The 14,650-nt window shown below is 35.6% G+C and overlaps 1 protein-coding gene and 1 pseudogene across 1 annotated transcript; both read left to right on the top strand.

Annotated features, from left to right (window-relative positions):
• The first annotated feature begins 2,653 nt into the window (after positions 1-2,653).
• Positions 2,654-6,160, top strand: LOC149016813 (beta-glucosidase 13-like; annotated as a pseudogene).
• Positions 6,161-8,125: 1,965 nt separating this feature from the next.
• Positions 8,126-12,842, top strand: LOC149016814 (uncharacterized). Its single transcript, XM_089154871.1, has 6 exons — positions 8,126-8,195; positions 8,290-8,418; positions 10,268-10,341; positions 10,464-10,543; positions 11,068-11,219; positions 12,451-12,842. Exons 1-6 carry the CDS (start codon positions 8,192-8,194, stop codon positions 12,522-12,524), a joined length of 513 nt encoding a protein of 170 aa, XP_089010997.1. The 5' UTR covers positions 8,126-8,191; the 3' UTR covers positions 12,525-12,842.
• The last annotated feature ends 1,808 nt before the right edge of the window (positions 12,843-14,650 follow it).

The following is a 14,650-nucleotide window of genomic DNA, read 5'->3' on the forward strand; positions in this document are numbered from 1 at the left end:
TCTTGATCTTCAAATCCAACGGTCGGATTGGTCATTAGAGATCTTTAAGTTAGTCCGATTGGTACGTCAAAACACTCCTTGTTTAAGTCAGATAGGAACTCTGAGTTTGATTCAAACTCTGAGTCCAGTTTTGATCAACCTCTTCATCGGATGGTCATCCAGTGTCCGATTGAGCCAATTTTTGGAGGAGAGCTTCACGACTTCTTGATCTTCAAATCCAACGGTCGGATTGTTCATTGGAGATCTAGAAGTTAGTCCGATTTGTACGTTAAAACACTCCTTGTTTAAGTCAAATAGGAACTCTGAGTTTGATTCAAACTCCCGAGTTAAATTAATCTATAAAGGAGAGCAAACTCCAGCAAAGAGAGAGAACGTTTTGAGGAGCTTGGGAATAGCGTGGAGGTCGAACCAGAGAGGCGTTGGTTGGCTATGGAGATCTGAAGCTTGGGAATAAGAAGTCTTTTGTTTTGCTGAACAAGAAAGAAAGTGAAAGAGAAGAAAAGAGAAGCAGCAGAAGAAAAGAAGGGAACATGGTTGTATGGCTTTTTTTAAAGAGAGAAAACTGAAAAAGATTGAAAAGAGAAAAAAAAAAAAAAGGAGTTGGAGAAAAAGAGAAACAAGTATTGTTACCATGGTTGTATGGCTTTTTTAAAGAGAGAAAACTGGAAAAGATTGAAAAGGGGGAAAAAAAAAGAGTTGTAGAAAAAGAGAAACAAGTATTGTTACCATGCATCTTACACAAGTTGAGGTAACCGTATTCACAAGTGATTGTCTATTATTTTCGAGGTTATGTTTAGTGATGAAGAATCTATCTCATGAATGTAATATGGGGAACTTGAATTATTGGTTTACATTGTGACCTAGCAAGTTGGAGCTTGTCTAGGGGTTGGGGTTGGTGCCCTTGTCAATTGCATTTTAGACTATAGCAAGGATTGGTGTTCCTGGACTATTGTGGGTCAAAATAATGTGACCTGCAAGTTGGAGCTTGTCTAGGGGTTGGGGTTGGTGCCCTTGTCGAATTGCATTTTAGACTATAAGGATTGGTGTTCTTGGGGGTTTTGAGTCAAAATATCTAAGAGTGTATTGAGTAATATATGAAACCCTAGGTTGGGTATTATTCCGTGGATGTAGGCATTTGGGGCCCGTAAACGGCTTGCGTTTTTGTTTATTTTCTTTGTGCACATATTGGAGTGCCTTGATTCCAGAGGGTGCTGGAGACTTGTAGTGAATTTTGAAGACACGATTCACCCCCTTTTCAGGTCATCGGGACTAACAAAGATTAATAAAACTTATCTTAATGGTCATTATGCTTATACAATTGATTTAAATGAGTATTTCAGACCTAACACAAATTACTTTTTTTGGGTTAAACAAAAACTACTTTTTAAACATGAAAAAGGAGACGTGGAACCAAGTATCCATGTTTCTCAATTTCTTCGGATAAAACTTCATTTACTACATCATTAATGGAGAGCATGAACAAATAAGAACAAGAGATTCCATTTTCTTTTCTAATTTTCAGCTAGTATTGTTTTTAGGGATAATTACTATTGGCCCCTGTACTTTGATTTTATTACTATTATATCCCTTGTACTTTTCAAAATTACTAATCCAATCTTTAACTTTGTCTACAATTATTATTGCCCCCTTACCATTAAGTTCCGTTAGTTTACTAATGATGTGGCATCTTTATATTTTCTCAAAAACTCCAAAATACCCTTATACTTGTTTCTTTACTTGTTTACCCTTTTGTCAAGTTACAGTAGTACCCTTAATTAACTGTTGAGAAAAAAGTAACTATAATGCGTTTTATTCTAAAAAAAACCACCATATAAAAAAAGAATGATTGAATAAAACTCAAATATAAACCGAAGAGGAAGGAAAATCGAATTCAACTCAAATTGGAAACTAAATATCACCTAATATATTTTCAAAATAAATGAAGTTTAGCGAAGGTGGAAACCAAATTGGATTTGGATTTTACCCATTTCATTAATTCAAAAAAATTAAATTTAGGGTAAAATTGACATTTAATCGGATTTTTATAAATGGGGTAGCATCGTCTTTGGATTTCTTAATTTTAATGAAGGGCAAATTAGACATTACATATTCAAACTTAACGGCTACTTAACACCGTTATAAGGAAGGGGACAACAGTAATTTCGTAAATATCATGATTTTATTAGTGATAAAATCAAACTACAGGGGCAACAGTAATTATCCATTTTTTTAATTCAGAATGTTGTAAGTCTATAATGTCCATGTTAAAATATAATCATCTAAATGCATTCTTACATAGTTTCTTTCGAAAATATATTCTCGTACAAAAAGAAAACATAAAAGAAAGTGTTCTCACCAAGTTCAATCGTTGACCTCAAGTGTGTTCCATGTGTGGCTCCAAGAAAGAACTGTTCGTATCATTAAGAAAATGAGTGAGCAGATTTCATCTATGAGCTCAAGAACATTCAACTCTCACTAATTCGATGCATGGTCTTGTATAAAAGGAGAGCTTATTGGTATGGAAGGAAGTACCTCCCAAGTCCCAGAGAGATACTTATTAATTAAGCTCCCTCTCTTACCCTTCCTAATTAGGCTTCTTAGTTATCAATCTCATAATATTATCAAATTTACTGTTCCTTCCATATTTCCATACATGGATGAAAGGAGAGTGAGCGAAACTGACTCTAATGAAGCGAATAGTATTGATTTCGACAACATCAAAGCAAGCGATTTCGATTTCGGAAAGAATTTCTTCTTTGGAGTTGGATCATCTGCTTATCAGGTAGGCACGTCGTGATACATACTTAATACTTGATTCAGAAATTAATTTTTCAGTTGATGATATGTTTTATGTGTTCATGCATTCATTTGCTTCTTCTTCAGTATGAAGGTGCTGCAAGCGCAGATGGTAAAGGAGTAAGCAACTGGGATCTATTCACTCGTTTAAATCCAGGTCTCTCTCTGGTTCTTGCTTGATCACCTATTTTGTTTTCATATATACCTCCATGCAAGTTACCAGAAACTCTCACTTTAATAGAACGTTGGCATTTCTTTTTTCCAGTTAAGCTTTCATATATGCATTTTACCGGACTTGGATAAAATACATTTTGAAAAGCTAGATATTGAGTCTTAATGGAACTTAACAATCTCTTGTTCCATTTTAGGGTTGCCAAGATCTTTGTTTCGTTTTTGTCATTTTTGTCATGATCGAGTAAAGCATTATTAATTTTTGAGCTGCAGAAAAGATAAAGGACGGGAAGAATGGAGAAGTAGCAGTAGATTTTTATCAAAGATATCCGGTATGTCAATGATAGTGTATATATATCTCTACTCAATCATGAAGATGTTGATGATGATAATGATAATTTTTTTTTTTCATTTACCTTACAGGCAGATGTGCTTAATCCAAAATATGGATTTGCATCTTTGGGTGTCAATGCTTTCCGATTATCAATTTCATGGACTCGAATATTACCTAGTAAGTTATGACTTCCTAATTAGCTTAGTTTGACTAATCACCAATCCATGATAAGGTATATTTATTAATCAAACACCTAAAATATTATTTATGGGTATTATCATCATTTATTTTTAATAATCATATAGTTCTTGATATTTTATTTAGATGTGATAAATTTGTGGCATGACTATCTTAAAAATGATGTATTCATTCACAGATGGAAAGCTAAGTGGAGAAGTGAATGAAAAAGGAGTGGACACAGCAGTGAATGAAGAAGGCATCCAATTTTACACCAACCTTTTTGAAATTCTTGAGCACTGTGGTAATCTCTATCTCTTTCCCTATCTGTCTGTCTCTCTTTCTAAACAAATATAATATATGATAAAATTGTTTGATGTAAATGTAGAGATTGAGCCGTTCGTGACCCTTTTTCACTGGGATGTTCCTCTAGCTCTTGAAGACGAAGGTGGTTTCATGAATCCTAAAATCATGTGAGTGATAATGCAAGAAAAACTATATCTTCGTTGGGCCTGATCAGGTTTATCTAGGTCAGCTTAAGCACACCTCAATTATATCTTCATGTAAATTTTTATATAATTTAAATATATGACAAAGTTTTGCTGTTGATCTCAAGAAAATTCAAACTCTATAATCTCACATTTTAATGTGAATTACATATCAGTGATTTTTGGTTTTGGTTATTTGATTGTATTCATCCATGCAGTGACCATTATGTTGCCTACGTAAATATTTGCTTTGAGAGATTTGGAAAGTGGGTGAAGCATTGGATCACCTTCAACGAGCCAGTTATATTCACAAGATATGGATATGTTGAAGGTGGATTTCCTGGCAATCTAGAGGACCCTGGGAGACAACCATATCTAGTGGCCCACAACTTGCTAATTTCTCATGCAAAGGCAGTCGATCTCTACAAGACAAAATACAAGGTAATTAATAAGCTTAATTACTCTACCAATTGATTTTTTTTTAATTTATCAATCAACTTATTAAAAATTTAAATGGTGAATTTATAACTGTTAATTTACAGAAATTGGTGAAGGGAGGAGAGATTGGAATCACACTGGATCGGGTTTATATGGTTCCTCTTTCTAAAAATTTAAGTGATGTAATTGCTGCAGATAGAGCTACTGATTTTCAATTTGGATGGTGAGTCGTTCTTCTCTCTTGCTTAATTGAGATGAACCAGCCGGCCCATGCATGCATGGACCGGTAAAATTAAATCGACTTTTACGTAAGCTTTAATATAATTTTGGCTATCTCTATTTATAAGGTTCATGCATCCAATCACCTTTGGAGACTATCCGGAAAGCATGAAAGATCTTGTCAAAGACCGATTACCAACGTTTGATTCGGAGGAATCTGAGATGTTGAAAGGGTCATACGACTTCCTTGGATTGAACTATTACACTTCATCTTATGTTACTGATGTCCCTCCCACTCCCGTTCCTCATTACACTACTGATGGTTGCTTCAGAATCATGAGTAAGTACTTCATTAAATATATAAATTTTGGAAAAAAAAAAAAAAAAAATCCCTCTGAAGTACTTCCCTTTGATACAATTTTTGTTATATGATGTAACATACAGATCACAAAGATGGAATCCCGATTGGTAAACCGGTAAACACTTTGATTTCTATTCGTAGTTATGTTTTTTACTCGAATTTTTGTACTTGATTTGGAAGATAAACCCGTACCAACATATTTTAGTAGGTAACGTAAATGATCCATTGTGGAGATCTGTGGAGGGAGTGTGGGGGCGGAGCCCCCGTCGTATGGTACGACTCAATCCGATGGGTTGACCTGTTTATCCTATTGGAGTCTATATATGTATCTTATGATTCATCTACCACATTATTGAGAAATTTGAGATTTTCGACTAGGGTTCTGGGTGAGAGTTCTTGGCGATTGGTTGTGAGATCTCCTTTTGTTATTCTTCTACATAGTGGAAAAACTTTTCTTCTTTGCCCGTAAATGGAGTATACCACATTGGTGTGTAAACCACATTAAATCTTTGTGTATTTTCGTTTTTGTTTCTTTTTCGATTCACTATTTCATGAGATTTATTTTAACAATATTTGATTTTCCTAAAACAATTATAAACAATGTATTAACAACTACTGTACAGACTGCTTCAGCACCCCCGATGCAAGTTACTCCAGAAAGGATGAGAGACATTCTAGTTGATATAAAGGAAAAATATGAGAACCCCCTTATTTATATTACTGAGAATGGTAAAACCATCAATCTTCCGTCACACATTATTTATTAGATGCTCGATAAATTTGAAGTCGAGAAATTCATGTCAATATTTTCTTTTATTTTAATTCGGACCCAGACCACTTACGCTGGCGATGCGAGGAGATAGATGCCCAAAAAGCATCTGTTTACCGATGGCCGGGTGGCACACATTAATGATCTTCTTGACCGTTCGGGGGAATTGAAAGAAATATTAAAGGCCCACATTTTCTTTTGATGACTGTCAATTTTTTTTCCCTTCATTTTGCAGGCTTGGTGTAAATGTGAAGGGATATTTTGTGTGGTCTTTCTTGGATAACTATGAATGGAGTAATGGCTACACAGTCCGCTATGGTATTTGCCATGTGGACTTCAACAATGGTGCCTTGACAAGAACTCTAAAGAAATCAGGGCAATGGTATAAGAAATTCCTCACGGAGTGAAAATTGCTTCCCTTGGGTCTCTCTTTTATGTTTGTTACTTTCCTTTATTTGTAAGCTTGCCTAGGTGGGTTGAATTGTTTTTGTAATAATAAGCATATATTGCTCTAGTTGTGTGATTTTGGAACTGATATGTTTATGTGTGGAATTATTGATTCTAAGTAAGTTGGGTGGTTTTGGGTCCAATATGTTTACGCGTGGAATTATTGATTTTAAGTGAGGTATGTGTAAAGAGTGGAAGAAACTTTGTTTCCTAACACCTGGTTAGAATTGAATAAATGTTCGATTTGCAATTATTATTTTGCTAAGAAATTTGGAATTATGTCTAATGTTTTTTTTTTTTTTTATTTTTTAATCTATTTAAGTGATTTATCTTCTAAAAAATATTAGTCATCCAAGTGCTCATATTTGCCATCACCATTCGAGTGAGGTACAAAAGACAAACAACTTGTATTGAAAAGAGAGTTTGGATATGCTAAACCCTGAAATGAGGATGTACAGATCCACGACATACACAAAATACTAGGGCTGCAACAGAGCCAGGCTGGATCAAGTTTTTGCAATCCCAAATCCAATCCTATATATTCTAATGTAAGCTCATTACCGCTCTAACCCTAATTCAACGTCAGTGATTATTGTCCTCAACCCTAAGCCATATAGGGCCAAGCCAAACCCATTGTTGTCCTGATTGACCCTAGCCCTAATCCTAATTGGCCTATACTTGGCCCTGATTGGCCATGTCCTTGGCCTTGATTGGCCCTGTTTCTAGCTTTGTCCCTAGCCATAATTGATCATATACTTGGCTTGTCCTTGATTGGCCATATTCTTGTCCATATTCCTAATACATTGAGATAAAGCATCAGGGACAAAATTATGGCAAAGATTAAGATTAGAATCAAGGCAAAAAATTAGGGGCAAGTATCAACCAATTACGAGTTCCCTCTAAATGGGCCAAAAGTATTCCCAAACTGATCTTTATCTAGATTAAAACATATTTACTCTTTTTTTTCTCTAAGAAATATCACCACAATAGCAGTCACCTTGGTTAGAAAGGGACTATCACTAGTTAGGTGTTTGTATACATGTATGACAAATTGGCTATGTGATCTTTTAACATTAGATGATGTTTTTTTTTTTTTTACCAATTAAAAACAGAAAAACTATTAAACCAAGTTAGCAGGGATTTGAGTTTAGAAGGAGAAAAACTTATATCCATGTATTACATATAATACCCAACAGCGAAGGTGTTAGCTTAAATGGCCAAGCATGCTTTGGTTTGGGTAATATAGATCATGTACAGTTTCCTCATTAATGCAACACCAACTCCAAAACGTAAGCATTCAATCATTCCTTCCAAAAAGTTTACAGACCCTATCCTTCCTGTTGAGATGAGACGAAATGGAAGTTGCCTTCCTGTTTTTATCAATTATTGGTTAACAAAATCTACAAGAGTACACACTTACTATATGGGACCTACAAGTAAGAAATAAAAATAAAAAATATTTTTTTAAAAACTCATCCCTTAATCTTATGGGCCCTCTTGTAGTTTGTAGTTGTAAAACTGTTGGAGAGTATAGACTGAAGATGATCTAGACTCCCACTAATTAAATTTCTATTTATCAAAAAAAAAAAAAAAAAAGGTTTAACAGTGTGGGCTTATCCCTTCTAATTGTATGGGCCAACCAAACAATCCCATGCCTGGGCTAAATGGCTGGATCTAAACTGGCCCTTCTAATTGTATGGGCCAACCAAACAATATCCCATGCCTGGGCTAAATGTACCTGAATCTAAAAACTATGGGCCCTAGACCATATTTGGTTTCTCTTTTTATTTTTGGGTAAAGAAAAACCATCTTTGGTTCTCAACTTAATGGTTGAGAGGACCACAATAATGGACCTAAAATGTCAATTGACGGTCCAACCGGTTGGGCTAAATTCACGAATTTTGGCTCTCTTTCTGTGTTTCCTACCCCTTTTATGTTTCTTACCCTTCGGTCTCTTTCTGCGGGATCTGCTGTGTGGAAGATTCGTCTCAATGGGTAATTTCTTTCTTTCTTGTAAAAGAAGATCAAGTATTTGTTAATTTCTGCTTTAGTTTTTTCTTTAAATTCTAGAAAAATATATATCCTGCAGAAAAAGGAGTTGTAGACGGTGAGAAGGTGATGAATGGAGTTGCTTCAATAGCTCTACTTCCATGCGGTACCATTTCAGGGCATTTTATCCAACTCCCTGAGTCAGTCTGCTATGGCCTCCATGGCACTGGTAGGGTTTCTGAAACTTTGATTTATGAAGTTGTAAACCCTCAAATTCTTTTTTTCTCTTTTAAGAATACTGTTTTCTGTTTTATATGGAACTGAACATCTACACGGGAAATCCCATAGAGAGCTAAAACAGTACAGGAGATCCATTTTCAAATCCCAAACCTTAAGATTGTTGGTACTTTTTATGTATGAGCATCAGCGCAGGGCAAAAAGTTAGTAAAAATTTAATGTGTAGAACCCCTTAAAAATCATGATGTCTGGAATGAACCTTGCATTCAAGTTAAATGCTGTTGCCCTTTTGGTCCTTGAGAGTGGAAAGTGGTAAGGGGAGTGGAATGGTGGAACAGGTTTTGTCTGGCCAACCCTAGGATGGGATGATGATCTGTTCTTTTGGGTGCCATGGGTTAATTCTCACACTAAGAAAGGAATAATATATTGGAATGCAATTTGCTATTTCAGAAACCTAGAGAGAACTAGGGATTCTCCCCAGGTCCAACCTAATCTTTTTAAGGATGTGCTTGTGTTTCTTTTGAAAATAACCTGTTGTGTGTTTCACACTTGTGTGTATAATTATTGCGGTCAATAATATTGCTATGTTAGAGACAGACTTCTAACTCTCGGACCAGAAGTTGTTTGTCGGACAAAAATTTGTTGATCAGTTTTGATGGATTTACGATGAGCTGAACTGTTCTGATCTCAGGTTCTTTGATATATTTTGCAAAATCATGAATCAAAATTACAGCCATCTAGTATGAGTGAAGCTGGAGCCAGAGTCATTTCATACATAAAATAGATGCCTTACAAGACCATTAATAAGAAAGATTACAGATGAAAAGATAGTACTGACTGAATTAATAGACTGTATATCAGAAACTGATCTAACACTATTCACTATTAAAGTTAATACAGTCCTGTAGTTATAAGTGATTAAGAGTTGATGATTCTTTTGTGTAATGCAACTAGGTATTGTAGTGAGTTGTTATATTTGAAGTTATAAGGTACTTGGTAAGTGAAGTTTTTACTGTTCTTTTCCTATATCTTTTAATTTATATGCAAGATGCTGACTATCCCAGCAACTTTGGTCAAAGGAGTACATTTGAGTCTTATTATTCAGGAGCAACAACTCCAATGGTGAACTAGTTGCAAGATTGCAACCAAGATTCTGATTCCTTGTCTGGTAAAGCCTACCATAGGCTAATGGTGGGGAGCCTTGGTCACATCCCTTGATTTCCCTTTTCCTTTCAATTTTCCAGCAGATTAAACTAGTCCTATGGGTTTTAGAAGTGATTTCTAGACTTGGTCTTTGAAGGTCTGCATACTTGTCTCCTTTCTTTCTTACCTCAGTTATCTCAGTTCTTGTGCCTTTTGTTAGGTTTGCTTCTATTACAGCACCTGCAAGTCTGCAACTACAGTATTTTCTTTTCAGTTTCTGTTTTTGGGCTTTGCAATATGAGCCAATCCAACCATCTGAATTGCTCAAGGTTTGATTCCCCCCCCCCCCCTCTTTCTTAGCTGTATTCCATCTACCAGAATCAGGGGTCTGTATGGTTCATGGATTACTGCTGATGTGTCATTCTAGTTACTAATTTCTGTAGATCCATCTGTTGGGCTGTTCTTAGTTTTGGAGCATCAATCCTACGGCATGTAAGATCTGTCTGATTAGTTTTCTAGTCACAATTGACTACTTGATGTTGGGTTGCTGAAACATCATTAGATTTGCTGCTACCTAACTTTCCTTACATATTGCAGTTAAGTCCTGTGGGAATTTTTTTACTTATTTGATTTGATTTATTTACTATTTTAAGTACTAAAATACCACTTGTCTTGTTATTTTTTTATTCTCTTTTTAGATTTAAAATGTGATAGGGAATGCAGCAGAGGTGAGGATTACTGCTTGCTGAAGCTCAATATCATTGATTATTCTGTAAGGCCTTTTATTTACTACATCTTCTTCCTATTCTATGTCCTTGAATTCTTCCAGTCATGCAATTTATAACTTGGTTTATTTACTATGCCTCCTGTTTTATCTAAACTGATCTGTTACAGAGAAAGAGGCAAAAAGTGGTTTTAGTGGAAAGGAGAGGTCATGATGCTGCTCGATTTCATAATGTTGATCATGCCCATGGGTAAACCATCTTACAAGGAGGCTTGTGATAAGACATGTTATCCTACTGTAGATATGAATTTTGCGGTGGATTGCTTTCACCCTCAGCTACACCCAATGTTTCAAAATCAAGGGTCCTCAAATTACTTACCATTTGTCAAGGAACACTTAATGCCTAAAAGAAATCAATAGGTTCTTTTTATCTTCTTAATGTTTTGATAAATTTTCTTTATTGAGAGAACTCCTTAACTTTATTGATTTATATTTTTAATCTTAGTAGATCATTACTGAAGCCTCTTTTTTTTTTTTTTTTTTTTTTTTATCTGTCAAAATTTAAGAAGGTAAACTTCTAATTTGTTGCAATTGTCATATAGCATTGTGATACTAAATCTTTTGAATATCTTTTTGCCTTCCAGGTCTGTTTACGGTTACCCAAAAGATGCTTACTAGATCATTCTAATTTATTGCTTTAGATATGATGCAGTGCGAACTATTTCATTTGAAGTGTCGCACTCTATCTCTGGCTGATTGTTTAGTGAAAAACAGGTGGGAGAAAGATATTGTAGGCATGGTTGAAGAGAAGCATGGTAAAACCAAGATTGCTGTTTCTTTTGAGTGTGAAACACTGAAAGCTGACAAAGCAGCACAAGACCATATCAGGCAGTTCATGCCCAATTTGGTTGGACTAGATGCTGTAGGTAAGGAATTTCCTTTTTTATTTTTTATTTTATTTTACTGTTCTATTCTTTCGTATATATGTATTTTGTTTTTGGTGAGCCTTCGTTTTCTCCATTAAATTTACACATTGTTCATTGTCAACCAGACAATAGGTTTTGGCACATCTATAGGGCCTTGAGTTTTTTTATTATTACATTTACATCAGTCTAAGGGGAGAGAGTCTGCATAAACCTCTTCTTCCTACACATGCTTTATTTAAAATCAAAGATCCACTCTCAATCAAGGAACACTTTTATAAATTGGGTTATATCAAAAAGGAAGGTAAATATTAAACTCAGAAAATAGAAACTACTCAAAAAGGAAACATAACCTAGTAATAGAGTTGCTTGTCAACCAAGCAATAGGGGAAGGGTTAAAACAGTTAAAGACTCTTATCATTAGGGAGTACATGACACAAGAGTCTCCCCACCGCCCCACGGTACACCTTGGTCATGTACCTAGTACAACTGTTAACAAGTTTGATTTGTTTCAGGGATCATCCCATTACTTGACAGGTAAGCACTCTTTCCAATTGATGTTGAAATAGAACAATCAGTAGCTTGGAGTTGTATTACAGCTACCTTGTTTCCTCCTGTACCATTTCGGATGTCTAAAGCCATGATCATGATCAAGTAAGATGGGCATCGGATTTGGGTCAATGCTTAACCTTTCTGACTAAAAACTGGTAAAAGATTCATACCAGGCCATTCTCCTTGTTGGATTCAGTTAGACTCAACATAGTGTTATTAAAACCCATCATGCCACTTATCTGTTTGCCTATTATGTGTGTACAATCTACACTACTAAGAATCCTTGGTTGCAACCCCCCCCCCCTTTTGTTGGAATTTGTTGACTTCCACCGAACGAGGGAAGCATGCCCATTTTCTATGGTAGAGTGGTGTTGATGGTTTTCTGTGGATTTTATCAGCAATTATGTACTCTAATAATCCCATGAAACATCTCATTGTTGTTGGACCAGAGCAGTCAACCAAATCTGGGAATTAATGGATCATTAGGATCTCTTTGGCAGAAAATGTATCCCCAAGTTGGGGCTAAATATTGGGAAGATTTAGAATTTAATTTTGTACTGCATACTTGATTCCCCAGTAATCTTTAGTCCAGATATAATCTATGTGCAACAATTCTGAATTTTCTGATCCTTCTCCATTTTAGAAACCTTTTCTTCTTTTAACAGCAAAATTGGTTTTGCAGTTAATGTTGGACCAATGAGCATTACAGGCTTTGATGTTGAAACAGATGACAAACATGAAGAAACACAGGATTGACAGTAAAGGTTGTCCATATGTCTTTATGCTAAATACACAGTTTGATCTGTTGTGAATTATTTTTTTTCTTCCATAGATTGTAGAATTATACCATACCAAACTGAAAAACATGAAACATCATTAGCAAAGCAGTACCTACTATTTGAAACAATGGGGGCAGCTAAGAAACTTATGAAGACATGACCGGCTGCTATGGCCAATGGGTGGAGTTGTGGTGCATAGGGTCGGTTGAGATTGGTTAGCAAGGGAGGGAAATGAAAGAAAGGAAAACAACTGAAACGAAAAATGGAATGTCTTCATTTTTTTTTTTTTCTTTAATGTTGGGAACATTTTATTTGTGGATTTACAAAAAAGTGTCGAAGCATAGACACAATTCACTGTAATTAGAAGTTGCAAGACAATTTTTTGAAGGAAATTTAAGATTCCTTGTCGAATTCGCTTGACTTTGTTTGGGTGCTTGTACATTGTCACCATTCTGAAGATAAAATTCACAATTGTGAGAGCCACTCCATTGTCATTTCAAGAAAATTTAAGATTCCTTGTCGAAATCGCTCGACATTGTTTTTTGGGTGTCTTTTTTTTTTTTTGGGTAGGATTTTGGGTGACTTGTACATTGTGATCATTCCCAAGATCAAATTCACAATTGCGAGATCCATCTCCATTGTCATTCCAAATAGTATAAAATCTTCAAACACGTGGGAAATTTATAAAACATTGTTGTTTTTTCTTCATTTCTTTTGAGCAAATTATATGCCATCCGTTATAAAAAGGGGTAAAACTCTTGACAACCTGCTATTATTTCTTAAATTTGAGTTCTTAAATTTGAGTGTGGGTGTAATTTAAGAGGTGATAGTGGGTGCATGTAAATTTTTTTTTTTCCTTTTAATTTTTATCCATGTATTGAAAACAAAAGATTACCTAAGGAAAAATATGATGACTATCGTGCTAAGAGTAAAAGAAATTAAGGTATAATAAAAATAGAGAAAAATGTTTGTTGCCCTGTTCTCTTCATCAAAGCTAAATAAATGGAAAGCAATATCTTCGTTAACGTGGAAGAATGATCAAGTCTGTTATATTTTTTTCTTCCAATTAATTCCTTTTTAAAGTTTCACATATTTAGTGGGACTTTGAGAAAAAGTAAGGGACACAACAAAAGTGAGGCTGACATTTAAAACTTTTTCATAAAATCTTTTCATTTCTTTTTCTATTTTCCCACCCCTCCCTTTTCTCCTAGTGTCAACTCATCCTTGGACCCCAATATGTTTGAAATCGCCTCCCTTTGGGTCTTCTTTGTGTGAGAATCCCCTCCTCTCCCGACCACTCATCCTATTACATAATGTAGTGCTAGGTTGGACCCTCCAACCCCGTTGTTCCCCATTGTCTCCACCATGATTGACATCCTTATTTGAAATGTGAGGAGTTTTAACCCCTTCCCCAAACAAGCGGAAGTAAAAAATGCCCTTGGCTCATCTAAGGCCTCTCTTTGCACTTTTCTTGAAACCGTTGTCCATTGCGATAATGACCGTCGGATTGCTTCCTCCATTACCCCCTTTTGGTCTTTTCTCTCTAATTCTTGTCATTTTCACAACGGTTGTATTTGGATCCTTTGAGACCCATCTAAATTCCAAGTTTCTGTTTTCCTCTTCCTCCCAATTTATCCATGCTATCTGACCTACTCCCATTTTTCGTCACTATTGTTTATGGTTTCAATTGCCCCTATGATCACTTTCCTCTTTGGGACTATCTTCAATTCTTTGCTTCCTTGGTTTTCGGCCTTCCCTTGTGGCATTGGAGGAGAATTCAATATTGTTATATTTTCACAGAAGCAAGTTAGGGGTTGTGCTTTGGATCCTGATGACGTCCATGCCTTTGATTTTGTATTGAAGACCTCATGATGGCTGATTTCCAATGTTCTAGCAACCTCCTTACTTAGCGATAATCGTTGGATCGAGTTTGAGCATATTACCTCCAAACTCAATGGTTTCCTCTTAATGATGCCTACATCTCCCGCTTCTCGTCCTCATGTGCCTTGTTCCCCTTAGGGCTCTCCAACCACTCTCATTGCCACCTTCTCATTCAGAACTTTCCTCTGTTAGCCCCAACCCCTTTAAATTCTTTAACATGTG

The sequence above is a fragment of the Hakea prostrata genome, chromosome 5, assembly GCF_041222555.1.
Source record: "Hakea prostrata isolate BN-2017 chromosome 5, UWA_Hpros_2, whole genome shotgun sequence".
NCBI classification, from domain to species: Eukaryota; Viridiplantae; Streptophyta; class Magnoliopsida; order Proteales; family Proteaceae; genus Hakea; species Hakea prostrata.